The sequence below is a fragment of the Gallinula chloropus genome, assembly GCF_964237585.1.
Source record: "Gallinula chloropus genome assembly, chromosome: 23".
NCBI lineage: Eukaryota > Metazoa > Chordata > Aves > Gruiformes > Rallidae > Gallinula > Gallinula chloropus.
The window spans coordinates 4,037,904-4,051,448 of NC_140108.1; the positions used below are offsets into that span (position 1 = coordinate 4,037,904).

A 13,545-nucleotide genomic window follows, 5' to 3' on the forward strand; every position below is an offset into this window, starting at 1 on the left:
GGGCCTCGTCCGATCAAGCGCAGGAAACACAGCCCTGAACTAGATAAAGCACCAAGTCCACACGTGTCACCCCCCACCCCCGCATCAGCCCAAGTCCTCCTGAGCCCTGGGGGCTCTGCATTGCTGGATTGGGCTGGATTCAGCCCTTGCTACAACCCCAGAGTCACCACAGGCATCTATTTTCAGGACCGTTCCGGGAGAGGGATGCACACGCCTTCCCCCCCTTTCCCTCCCACCCTCAGAAGACCAAGGGAATACTCAGAACTACTTTAAGAAGATGCAGCACACGGGGTGGCACGTTAAGGAAAGCGAGTAGAAGGAGGTGGGGGGGGGAAGTGGTGTTGGAAGTGATGCTGAATTTCAAAGCGCTGCCCAGAAAAGCAGCTCCTCACACTGGCCCTGCAAAGACCAGGCTCAAACTGGCACAAGCAAAATCAACTGGGAAAAAACCACCCCACCACGCAGGGAAGTGTTTCCCCCCCGTGCTACCAGCCCATCTCCAAACTGGGGAGCTTCAGGCAGACAGGCGTGGATTTCCAAGGAGGGGGGGAAGCGACCAATGAATCATTCAATAAAACCTCCCCACGATAATGAGCAGCCAACCTTCTCTGGTGGTGATAAGATATTTTAACTCAAAACATCGGGGCATGTTTAAAAAATGATTACAAATTATTTTAACAGTGTATTTGCAGAGGGTTATAAAAACAGCTATAATATTTTTGTCTTGGATTCTAGAATTACCAGTGTGACAGCTAATGCAGTAATGATTTGTTTCAAATGCCAGTGTTTAAGCTGTATAAAGCTGATTTTATACATTTTTCCAGTAGGCCGCATTGTAGTTAATGAAATTAAACACACCAATCGCATTTGTCCCCAGGGGATGAGGAACTGAACACGCCACTGGTTTATTTTTTTATTAAAATAAATTGCAGCCAGCAAGATGGACTAATTGCATACAGAATTGAAAAAGAAACATTCCATTGATATAATTAAGCCAATTTTCATGGACAAAAATAGTTATAGTGGATATAAAATAAGCAGAGCATTCACTCCAGTTTGACTTCTCCCCACCCTCCATATTTTGCACAGAACATTAACTATTAAACAAATATGTATCTCAACCGGGCTGACAGTGTTATCTAGCAATGATGGCTAAATTGATCCCAATAACCGACGCCGGGGCATTGTGTCTCGTAGCTTTGGGGAAGAGGGTTCACAAGCCAAAAAAAACAGGCCACCAAAAACCTCCCAGACCAAAATACCACCTTAAAGCAAAACACCTGAAAGATGTAAAACTACCGAGGCAAAAATAAATCACCCCCTGGGTTATTTCAGTCTGATGTTTCACCCCAAATGCCTGTGCAGCCACTTCTTTAGGGAGAGCTGTGTTCCAGCCTCTCCCCCCCGCCCCGGTTTTGTCTGCAGTGTTACAGACAGAGAATGGCTGAGAAGATGAAGTCTTTCCACACCAGCTCAACGGAGACCACGATTTACCATGATAGAAGCATTATTCTGTGGCCTACTGGAAATAATTTGGCTGTCTCAGTCCATTTTCAGCTGGAAAACGTCTCCCAGAGAGCGCCGGGAGCCGCACTTGCAGGACAAGAGTGGGTTCAGGGGTCCGGAAGAAAAAAGCCTTCCTAACTTTTTGTCATAAATTCGGGTAGAGAACATCTCTGGGGCTGTGTGCCAGAGGCTTGGCCACCCTCTGAACAGAAACTTCCCTTTTCCCAAGCGCTGCTAAGGGGAGAAACTGGGGAAAAGCAAAGCAAGCTGCTTACTCAGGGTACAAGCGCTCAGAAGCACGAAGAAGTACACTCATTCCAGGGATGAAAGTCATATTTCATTCTCATTAGCAAAGAGGGTCACACCATTCACTGAACGAAGAGAAGGAGAAAAGCCACCTCCTTGGGACAGGGACAGTGTTACAGGTTTGGGCGCTACACAGTGCTCAACCCACTGCAATAAAAATAAACAGCCCGTGAGTAGGCAGCAGTGATGCATGAAAATCCATTAAGAAAATAAAAGAAATAATAAGGCCATAGATCTTGTCCACTACAACATCCCTGACCTGAAATTCCTCCAGAAAAAAAAAAAAAGAGAGAAAGAAAAAAGGGCAGAAAAGGCATATTTAAGATGAGAAAACAGAGCAGCAATTCTGGTGTGGAATGCTGCAGAGTACTGACATATCAACAGGCTGTTATCCAGCGAGTGGGAACAAGCATGTTTGCATGTATCCTTCAGCCACCTTCATTCCTAACTGCAGATGGACGCTGCATGTTGAAGTATTTATTGATACATTGGTTACCTGCCCCACTGGGATTAAAAATATCTTGGGGGAAACAGGCACGAGAAAGTCATTATTCAGCCAAGAGCTCGATCCTGTCGGTTCCCATTCGGAATTGTGAGTTTATCGTTTAAATAATCTCTAACTGGGGAAAAAACAAACATAGGCAGCAATAGTGGGAGAGCCACCGAGTTGTGGAAACAAAGCAGGAGCTTGCCCTGGCCCAGAGAGAGCACGCACAGTTGCCAGCCTGGCACTATAGGCAAAGCCTGGATTGTAAACATCAGGGTTGCTTCCAATAAACAGTTCCTCACACCAGAAGTTTACTGCCACAGGAAAGGGGGAAAAAATAATATATATATATATCAACAGCAAGAAAGATGTTGCAGCGAGAAGGGCAAAAGCCAGCCTGAAAATCCCAGGCTCTTTTCCTGACCCCGTCACCAGGAGTGGACAGGGATCCTCTGCAGGTTGTCACACACTCCCCAGCTGTACCCCAGAATTAACAACACATCCCCCAGCATCGAGGTGGCTACCGAGCCTCACCTCAGCACTGTTTGCAAACTTTCTCAGGCCTTTGTCTTTGAAGCACTGTATTAAATAGCATAGGGCTTTCATAAAATATACAAGCCATAATAATCATAGCCATAATAACAATAATAATACTTTCCACTCAATAGGGCCTTTCCTTCTGAGGATCTCAGGGTGCTTTACAAACATTAATGAACGCAGCCACGCCGCAGAAGGATATTTCCCTCTCCAACAGAAGATTCCCTTGTCACTCACTTCAGGTATTCCAGTTCACAATCGAGCCTGTTTGTGCAGCCCGTGCGGGCAGGTGTAACCCCTGTGCAGCAGGCAGGCTGGAGCATTCCTTTAGCACCGGTCATGGAACGGTTACATCCGACTAAGGAGCTGGGGTATTATTACAGTGAGCAGCAGCGATGAATTACACTGCTCCCGTGTTGTGAAATCCAAGCTCCTGCGCTGCGTTCTGCCTAGAAGCGAGTGGAGATTTTCTGTGGTTCAGGTACACCGGGCTCCCTCCCTCCTGCTAGCTCAGAATCCTGCCCATTCCCAACTCGTATTATACTGGTAACGTGTGACTGAACGCTGGACAGTGAACAGAGGAGCAATTCTTTGCTCTTTTTGACCTCGGTGGCTTCATCAGGTATTTTTAATAGCAGCCTTTAGATATATGTTTGGGGTTTGGTTTTCTTTTTAGTTTCCCCCCCTTAGCTCACTATAGACTTAATTTGTTGCTGAACTTGAACTTGCACTGCAGTTCCAATTCAAAGTCTGCAAATAAGGCAGCTTAATTTGTTGTGAAACAAAGTTTAAAGACACAAGTCCCAGTTTCTGCACAAAACGTATTGGGTCACACACGCCAGCGATTTTACTACGTGTTGTAAGACCTTTGCATGTGCGTTATCGGTACAACAGACACACACATCTGCAGTCACAACGTTGTGCATGGGCACGGTGTTTTTACAGGGCACGGGGATGTGGCGTAATTGGAATAACACACCATTCTTTGATGTGCTTTGTAAACTAATATTTCTATGCAAATACCCTGTGGTGTAAACACACGTGGATAGGCAGCACACACACACTTCACACACAAACTACTCGGACACCTACAAGCACTGACTTTACTGCAGGCCAAAAATTCAGCCCCTGGTTCCTGCAGCTCCTTCGGCCTTGGCACCTTAAACCTGCTCGGCCGCGGGCAAGTTCAAGCTCTCTCCCCCACCAAGTAGCCAGTCACTGCTCCCTTTTGCCAGGTTCTTCCCAGGACAAGGGAGAGGGAAGAGGTTCCTAGTTTAACTCTGTACCTTCTCAAATACACCGGGGGGGGGGGGGGGGGGGGGGGGATGGATCCCAAATTATCTGTGCAGAATTTGGATTTTTTTTTTTGTAAAGAACTGATCTTAAATCCTTGGTAATTTCTGTTGAAGCGCTAATTACACATCACCTTAATTAGCGGATCAAACCTTCCACCACCACCACCCCACCCCCCCTTCTCAGCCCGGCATCCCTAATTGCCTAATTGAACAGATCCGGGGCAGGGCGGGGGAGGGTGAAGCAGCCGGGGCTGCTGCGGCGGCGGGGACTCAGCGGCCTCCGCACCTGCGCTGGCCCCGCGGAGCGCTGCGCGCAGGATTCCCAGACCCGGCCGGGCTCTGCCTGTCCCCGCGCAGCGGCGCGTAACCCGTGTCCTGGCCCCATCGCTGACCGCCGGGGAACGGGCTCGGCGGGCATCGAGGAAACGGCCCGGAGGTTGGGGGGCAGCCTGGGAGAGGACACCGGGACCCCCGCACCGCCGGCACCGTCCCGCGGAGCCCCTCCGCCGGGAGCGCGGGCCGGGCCGGAGCTGCAGCGCGGCTTCTCTCCGCCTTCCACCGGCTCCGGGACGCGTTTGTCTCTGTGCAGACGAGCTGCTGCCAGACTTGGGGGGCCGGAGAGACCGTGTCCAGCTCGGCAAGGGCCAGGGCAGAAGCGGCGGCAGGCTTGAAGGTGTTAAAATAAAAAAACAACCCAAAAAGCCACACACAAAAAAAGCCTAAACGTCCGAAACAGCCTTAAATTCTCGCCCTCCGCGTGTCCCAGGGTTGGAACCGGCTGTTCAAACGCAAACACGGCCGCACGCCGAGAAAGTGGTACTGGGACTCCAGCCCCTGCGTTTGCTGCTCCCCCGCTCCCTTTTCCCTCCGCCATCTCACCGGCCTTAATTTTTAAAAAACATATTAAATATTTATAATAATACTAATAATTTTAAAATAGCAGTAAACGGGAAGCCTGTCCTCTTGGAAGGCGAAGTCTTAAACCGAGCAGCAGGTACCGGGACCACGCTCAGGCTGCTGGGGAGGGCACGGCCGGATCCGCAACCATTTTCCTGTCAATCCAGCCCGCCCGGGAGGGTCCCACAGCCCCGTCTGAAAACTCAGGCTTCAAACTTTGACTTCGTCGCATTCCTAATAACGAAAAGCACGCGGGGCTGCAGAAGTACCGGCCGCCGTGTTCCAGCACCAACACTTTATTTAGCACCCGAGAGCCAACAAACGCCCGTCCACGTGTGGTTCACAATTCCGTCCCTACTTTGCGAACCTAACTCAGGGATTTCGAAGGGGAAACGAATTCGCTTTAGACGTGCAGCTCCCAACTCGTGTGTTTGCCGCCTCTCCGCTTTCCCATGGGTAGCGGAGACCATCAGCTACGGCAGAAGCTGCTCCCTCGCCCCCGGTGTTTGATGTTCTCGCCGCAGGACGAGGCCCGCGGGGGCCCGGCCTTCCCTTTCCCTACCTGCCTGCTCCAGCCAGACCCCTTCGGGGAGCTCCCGGGAGGCACCGTCCTTAGGGGCCCCTAACGAGATGAAAAGCCCTTGGGCGGGCGCTGCGGGAAGGGGTGGATGGGTGCGGGGGGTGCCCGCCCGCCGGCAAGCGCTCACCTGGAGCACCGGCACCCCGGGCCCTTCCAGCCCTCCCGCGGCACCCACGGGGCTGCTGCGCCTCCTCGCACCCTGCCCAAGCCTCATCTTTTGATTTACGACCGTCACATCCGAAAGGCTCCCACCCCCAGAGGTGAGCGGTAAAGTGAGCAAAACCAATTCCCAGCTCCGGTTCAGCCCCGCCGCCTCCGATACCTGCCTTTCTCCTGGGGAGTCGGATTAAAATCGCCGAGAAATTCGCTCTGTGTCCCCCCCCCCCTCCCATCCCAGCACACACACACACACACGTTCATCCCCTTCCCGAGTCAGGTAATAGAGTCGAATTCCCAGAGGAGCCCCACATCTGCTTAAAATATTGTCCAATGAAATGAAATTCTACAACATATTGTGTTTTTAATATACTGTACGCTGCTGCCTCGCATACCTCCTCGGCCGACCGTGTGTGTATCGCCTTACCCCGGGACATATCAGGCGTTAATAAATACGGACACACGGTAACGGGAGGCCGGAGCACCCAGCAGCGCGGGCGGAGAGGTGCGTTTTTGGGATGGGACCTGCGGGATTCCGCGCAGGAACCCAACTTCTCTCTACCTCGCCGATGTAAAATACAGCAAAGATCCAGACACTCGTGTCCGTGTTTAATCTGTTTTGCAAATAAATACTCCTGGGATATTGAAACCTTAGCTTTGGACTACTGTTTTGAACTGTGATCCCTAAAAAATCCTCGGCTGAAACCCCATAAACCGTTGGGCCTTGTATTGTATTAAACACCTGATTTTAATCAGAGCTCAGCCCTCCGAATAGACACTTCCAGTTCGTATTAGCAGCGCTCGCTCCAGACCGGAGGTTTCCGAGCTGCGGCGGGGAAGGAGCTGCTTCCAGGCGCAGAAGTCCCAGCTCATCTCCCCAGCGCTTAAGCTACCCAGGCACCGAAAAACCTCTTGCTCCTGAAGCTGACTTACCGCTCCCGAGCTAGGAGAGCTCAGAGGGGGGAGGCCGGGGCGGTGTGCGCGGCTCCCACCCGCGCTCAAACGCGGCCGGACCCCGCGGTGCACATGCGGAGATGGACCCGCAAAACCGCCGTGCCCTCCGCAGGGCACAAAAAGAGGGGAGAGGGGGAAGGAGAAAAAAAAATGGAGGATAAAAAATAGAAAGGAAAAATTATGCACTCTGTCCAACCTCTTTTTTCACAGCCAAGAGAGCTCTGAAAAATTACTCTTCTCCCAACAACCTAAAAGAAGTGATGATTTTAATTTTTAAAAAAAGTTATTTAAACGGGGGCGTTTAAAGTGTGTTTAGTGGGGGAAAAAAATAATAAATCCCGGTATTAATTGAAAGACAACTTCCCAAACAGCATCTCAGGGCTGGCAATGCTGGTCGCGCTCCCTGAAACATCTCCGCCTCCGAGCAGCGTTTCTGCGTGCGGAGCCGCGTTTGCGGGAGCGAGGAAGCTGCGCGGATGTGGCAGAAACAGGGGCGCGGGGCTCTTTTGGGAGCCGGGCACCCTTAACGGGGCGCGCTGTGAAATGTAGCCGCACAAAGGTAAATCGTGGGGCCGTGGGGTTACCTGCCCGATGTGTCGTTATGAAAATAAAAGCGCGGAGCGGCGGTCGGCCACCGCGGGACTTGGGACCGCCAAACAAACGCGGTAACAAAGCGATTAGTATTTTGGTTTGGGGTTTGTTTGGGGTTTTGTTTTTTTTTCCCCTACAAGAAATCCCGACTAAGGATCGTACTGTTGTAACGGGCAGGATTTACGAGAACCATGTCCTCTCCGGGAGGGAGGAACTGCAGCTTGTACCAGGGACCGGGACCAGACCTGCAGCGAGAACGCCCGCTGACCTTGAGGAGTTGAAAAGGCTCCCGAATAACGAACTTGAATTACAAACTAAACCTTTGAGCCCACGTGTGGGAGCGCTGAGCACGCTCCCGTGACCCTTTCGCCGGCCGGAGTCTGCAACTACGCCCAGAATTTCACCCAAAACGGGGTTTATCACCGCGGGGCCGGGGCTGGGGCTGCCCGCCTCACCTGGGGAGCTCTCCCCTCCGAGCTGCCCCGGACCGCGGCAAAGCCATTCAGATACAAGGGGTGGGGGGGACGGGGGTGTCGGGAAGCCCCGCACCACCTCATCGTCCAGCTCTTAAGGCGTCAAAGTCCCTCCGAAAAACTCCCTGCGAAAACGCTCGCGATTTAACCGCGCCGGGCGCCGCTACTCTCCGGATCCTCCTCCGAGCAACTACAAGCAGAGTTTGTAGCAGGGCGCAGCCTACGCTGGAACTTCTGCAGCCTCCAGATACTTCATACGGAGCCAGAGCGAAACAGAAACTAAACTAATAATAGTAAATAATAATAAATAATAATTATTAATAATAATGGATAAGTACAGACAGGCTGCCCGGGCACCGGGATCCTCCGCCGCCCCGAGCGTAACAGTTAATCGGCGAGGAAACAGACCGAGCCTTTACAGCTGGGCTCTACGGGAGCGGGGGCAAAACCATCCCCACTCTGCCCTACAAAAGCCGCGCTCTCCTCCTCCGAAAATCCAGCCTAAAAACGGTGCGAAAGAAGGAGAGAGGAAAAGGGTCCGGTGGAAGACGGCGGAAAAAAAGCTGCGCGAGACTTACGAGCTGCAATTCCACCCCCAAGTAAATTTTAAAAAATTAAAAATTAAAGACACTCCCCCACACTCCCCTCCCCCAGACCTTCTTAACCCCCAGCTGGGACACCCGAGCTGCGTTCAGGATCTTCCCTCTGGACCTGCGAATCCAAAGCCCCCTCACTGAGAGCGGATCCATTTTTTTGCTACAAATTCTCTTCCTTCCCCTCTCCTCGATAATTGTTCCCGAGACTAGAAGGGTTTCTTTTCCCCCCCGTCTGCCTCTGCCTGTCTCTCTCTCTCTCACTCTCTCTCTCCCCCCCTCTCTCTCCAGCGTTAAGTCTCTCCGGCTCTCGCAGGCAGATGCCAAACGCAGACCTCTAGCGCCCACTATTTCAAAAGCCAGGAATATTATTTCACAAGACTTGGAACGACTCAATAAAAAAAAAAAAAAAAAAAGTTGCTATCCCCTTTCGTCAACTTCCAGCTAACTTTCGCTTTTCTCCCCCGGCCCCGCGCAGCTCGCCGTTCGCCCGCGGCGCCCCGCTATAGCGCGCCCGGGCGCGGCGCGGGGCAGCGCGGAACGGCGCGGAGAGGCGCGGGACCCCCGCTCTCCGCGCACACGGGGCGGGCGGCGCGGCTGGCCGCCGCCGCGGGGAGGGAGAGGGGCTGCAGCCCCAAGCAGCCCCCGGCCCGGCTCCGCGCCCTCCTGCCCCGGCCGCCGGGGAGCTGGTACGCGGAAGAAGGGAGAGAAAGGACCTACTTTTGGGCAGTTTTCTCGCCCGCGCCTTGGATCTCATCGTGTCGGCTTGTGGATTCCTCTCCTCCTCCTTGAGCCCAGAAGCAGCTACACACTATCTTCATCTCCCAAGCATTGTCAGTTTGGACACCTTCGCACATGCGCACAGAGCATTCAATCTGACACCCTCACCAGGGCCAAAAAAACTTTCCAATGTATTCATCATCATCGGGGGGTTTTTTTGGTTTTGTTTTTTTTCCTTTTTCTTTTTTTCCCCCCCTATCCTCTTCTTCAGACCACTTATCTCTCCCCCCTCCTCTCTCCCAGCACCATCACAGCCTTCCCCTGATCTGCCCCTTTAAGAAAAATCAGCCCTCTCCGCTCCTAACCCTCCGCACACTGACCTTACACACTGGACAATATTTAAGGATCAAGGTGCCATCCTATAAAGAGGTGATTATCGTTATATTCTTCTTATTATTGTTATTATTGCTGCTGCTACTAAATATCAATGCTGTGTAGAGAGTCTGTTAATGGATGTCATCTTGTAATTGTACCTATTTTAGACACGCTGTTTATTTTTTGATCTGAAAAATATTTATTTACAGTAACTTTTCAATCGGTGTCTGTCTTTATTTTCTCCCTTTTTCACCCTTTTTCCCTCCTGCTCCCCTCGGGCTCGGGGGGTTGCCTAACTTTTAAAATACCGTAATTTGTGCTTTGTGCTCTGACCGTCACCGCTCGCGTTTCGACGGGGGTATTTCTGCTCCCAGCCCCGGCGCTCGGCAGCCCGGGGCTCTTCCTCCCCCGGCGGATTTCTCCGCGTTTATGGACGTTTTGACCCAGAACGCGAGCCCCGCGCCCCCGCTCCCCTTCCCGGGGTGTGTGTAAGGGGGAGGGAGGCTGGCGGGACGCGGACCGGCCGCCGCCGCTCTCGGGGCGGCTCAGCCTCGCTCCGCTCTCCCCGAGCGGCCCCCGGCTGCCGCTCGCCGGGAAGGGAAGGGCCGGGACGCGGAGCGAAGGGGCGGCGGGGCCCGGGCCCCGCGTCCTCCGCCTCCCCGCCGGGGCAGCGGCCGTCGGGCGGCGCGGAGCTGCGGCGGGAGCGGCGGGGACGGGCAGCCGGGTACCGCGCCGCTTTCTTCTGCCTTTCAGGTGGAGGGAAGCGCTCCCGAGGGACGGGGGAAGCCGGGAGACGCGCGGACACCCGAGCAAAGGGGGGAGAGGAAGGGGAAACAAAACTACCCCAAGCGACCCAAAGCCCACGGAGCGATGCCGGCGAACCCCCCCCCTCACCCCACTCCCCCAGGACCTGCCCGTCACCCCCGGGAGCGAAGGTAGAGAGAGCCCAGGCAGAGCCGCTTTGAAGAAAGGGGCGAAGTGTAAATAGCCCGATGATTGATGTGCTGTCTTTGACTGCGGAGAAAGCACTATTTTAATTCAAGTGGCCAGGTCAGATGGTCACGGAAGAAGGTTGAAAGGTAGGATTTAATGAGATTAATATGGAGAGAGAGAGAGGGAGAGGGAGAAAGCGCGCGCCTTCATAAACATTCAATAAAATAATCGGGTTCGGGAGAGCGCTGCTTGGCGCTTAGGTGCTAACCCATCCCGGGGCTGAGCGAGCAGAAAAATCAGGAGCCCTCTTACCGAAGGGGCATTGCAAAAAACAAAGCAAAACTTCTGTGGGTGCGTCAGGTCTCTGCTGGAAGCCATTCTGCCAGCTGCACTTTTGCCCTGCAGGTGGAACTGGGGAGGGGGGAATATTCTTGCTAATTACCGGTTTTCCCCTCCTCAATAAACTCTTTAATTGCAAATGGGAGCAGGGCCCTTTCAGATGCTACCTAGGAGCCAGCGTTAAAGGGAAGGGTGGCGGAGCAGGAGTCCAAATAAAATAAATACGTTTGAAGGGAACTCGTAGCCACGTGTCGCCTAAAAATGTTGAAATGGTGCCTGTGAATTCCTTCCTCGAGGACGCCTTGAGCGCACAGGTACCCGTTTCACGGCACGGCGGGCACCCCGAGGTTGGAAAAACAAGCTCTTCTGAGCTCCGCCGGCGAAACAGGAGCTCTAATGTTTCCAATTCATTGAAATATTTCTTCCAGCGGTCTCGGACGCTCGCTGCCTCCCGCATCCCCCCACCGAGCTGCTCATGGGACAGACAGATTTCAGTTCGAAAATGTCGTCCCGGGTTATTTCTCCCTATTATTCCGGCTGCTCACGGGACGTGTTCAGCCCCGATCCGAAGCAAAGCCCCGAGACCCGCGGCTACCGAGGAGAGGATGCCCCGGTGGCCGCGTCCCCCTTCCCGAGCCGGGAAAAACAAAAGGGCACGGAGAGCCCGAGCGACCGGCCACCGGGCAGGGACGGCGGGCACGGCTGCCCGGAGCCGCGGCCGGTGCTCGCCCGCAGCCCTCCTCCGGCACAAGCCTGGCTTTTGTTTCCTTGCCAAAATCTCCTGCATCCCCGGCACTCAGATTCCCCCTAGGAATTAGTTCCTACGGTAAATAGGCACGCACTACCGGACCCGCTCGCAGATATTGTGGGAGACGCAAAAGGCTTTTAGGGGTTCATGGGGGTGCGCGTGTGCGGAGGGAGGAGGGAAGAGTTTCCTCCACGCTTTTAGCCGATGCTTCTGCAAACGAAGCCATAGAGAAGCGATCGAAAAGTCACCGCGCAACTCGGCGACAGCCCGGCCGAGCCGAGGGTCGGGGTTGCCCTCCGTTTGCCTCGGCCATCAGCTTTCTCTCCCTGCATTTCTCCCTCGCTCCGGCCGCGCTGCTCACGGGCCATGGGGAAAGGCTCACCGGGCTGGGGACTCCCTCCGCAGCCGGCGGGCACGGCCGCAGGACCGGCAGCGCCTCGGGCTTCTGTGGGGCCGGGGGGCAGCGCTGGAAGGGGAGGGGGACAAACAAAAAAAATCCCCAAACAAAAATCAAAAAAACGCCAAAGCACCAACACAAAAAAAGGGAACGAATTTTTAACCGAAGGTGTCGGCGTGCTGGTGGCGGACTGCGCGGCGTGCGGAGGGGACGCGCTACCACCTCGGGCGCCAGTGGGGTCCCTTCCAGCCCCCCTCACGCGCAGCCGGGTGCGGTTCTGCAGCCGCCCGCCCTCGGGAACGGACCCAGCTTCAAAAAGCTCGTTTTAAGGCAAAAGGAAAAAAATGCTCTAGAGGCGGCAGGGTTGGTGGCGAGAACAGCAGCCGGGGAGGCTCTGGGGACAGCATGCCCTCGGAGAGCGGCCGCCCGACCCGCCGCTCTCCCGCCACGCCGGTCCCTCCGCGCCCGATTCAGGGCTGCCCCGCCGCATTTCAGACATGAATCCCCGGGGGAAAGAGCGGGACTCCCGAGGGCTGAGGCGCAGCAGGTCCCCGGAGCAAGGTGTGCAGCTCAGGGCCGGGAAGAACCCGCAGCCTTTCCCCGGGGCCCCGCCGGCACAGGGTGCCTGGCCGGGCGAGCATCCCGCGGCTGCCACCGACTGTACAGCTTGCACCTGCCCGAGTGCGTGTCGCTTCCACGGAGAACGGCCAAATAATTAACGTGGAGGAAGGGAGAAGGGCCAGGAAGCTTCTCAGCTCCCTCCTGGTAAGCCCAGGTACCTGCCAAGGACCTGGCGCAGGGAACCGGCGGTCCCTACCCGGCCGCGGTGCCCACGGAGGCGGCCCCGCACTCCCGGAGACACGAGTGCTCCGCCGCTTCGCGCGGGTGGGCGAGGACCTGTCCCCCAAGGCGAATTTTGGGGCACCCCTGGGGCCGTCTGAAAGGGAAAACGATTTCCCCGGAGGTGGCCGCTTTTCCGCCGAGACTTAATAATTGTCTGCTCCAGGGAAAGCAGCCTCCTCTCCCCTTCCCAGCACACGCGTGCCCGGGGAGAGGGACACACCGGGCAGGGGTGGCCGGCCAGCTCTGGAGGCAGGGGCAAGCCCACGGTAGCGAAATCCGCCTTTTAAAAAGAGTTTATATCATCCACCCTTGCTCCTGTTTGCACCTTCATCCCCGCTTCCTCGCCCGGCGAGCGCACATTTCAGCACACAGCGTGCCACATGCACTTGGCCGGGGATTCACGGCAGATCTGTAAAGGGGGGGGGGGGGGCACTGGAGGGGCCGCAATTCACGGGGGGTGGGGGGACTACCAGGCGTTCTCACTGCACAGCCCCCGCCCCCCCCCCAACCCCCCCCCCTCCCCGTTCCCAGGTATTTTACGAAGCCAGCTTTGAAAATACTCTCCAGGTGAAGCTTTGCGTGAGAGCCTCCCTGAGCGAGTCTGTTCAAAGCCAGATGTAACGCCGCTCCGTGACCCCCCCCCCGCCAGTCCGGGCTGGCAGGCGGTCGGGGGGTTGGAGAGAAGTGGAGGGGTGGGGGGGGTTGGTGAGGGCTGAACGCTTGGCGTCACCCCCGTTTCGGCAGTTGGGGACAGGGGGGGCGAACGGTAAAGGGTTTTTTTTTTTGCAAGTTGTTACGCGCAAGTATTTTTTAAG

General features: G+C 55.1%; 1 protein-coding gene across 2 annotated transcripts in view; it reads right to left on the reverse strand.

The window, feature by feature from the left end:
* The window catches only part of PRDM16 (PR/SET domain 16), a gene marked incomplete at both ends in the record, with an annotated part of 286,316 nt that extends 277,184 nt beyond the window's left edge, over window positions 1–9,132 (reverse strand). For both annotated transcript variants that reach the window (XM_084274611.1, XM_084274610.1), the window contains one exon: window positions 9,096–9,132. In XM_084274611.1, coding sequence (XP_084130737.1) covers window positions 9,096–9,132 — 37 coding nt within the window. The remainder of the gene's footprint in view (window positions 1–9,095) is intronic.
* Between the last annotated feature and the right edge of the window lie 4,413 nt (window positions 9,133–13,545).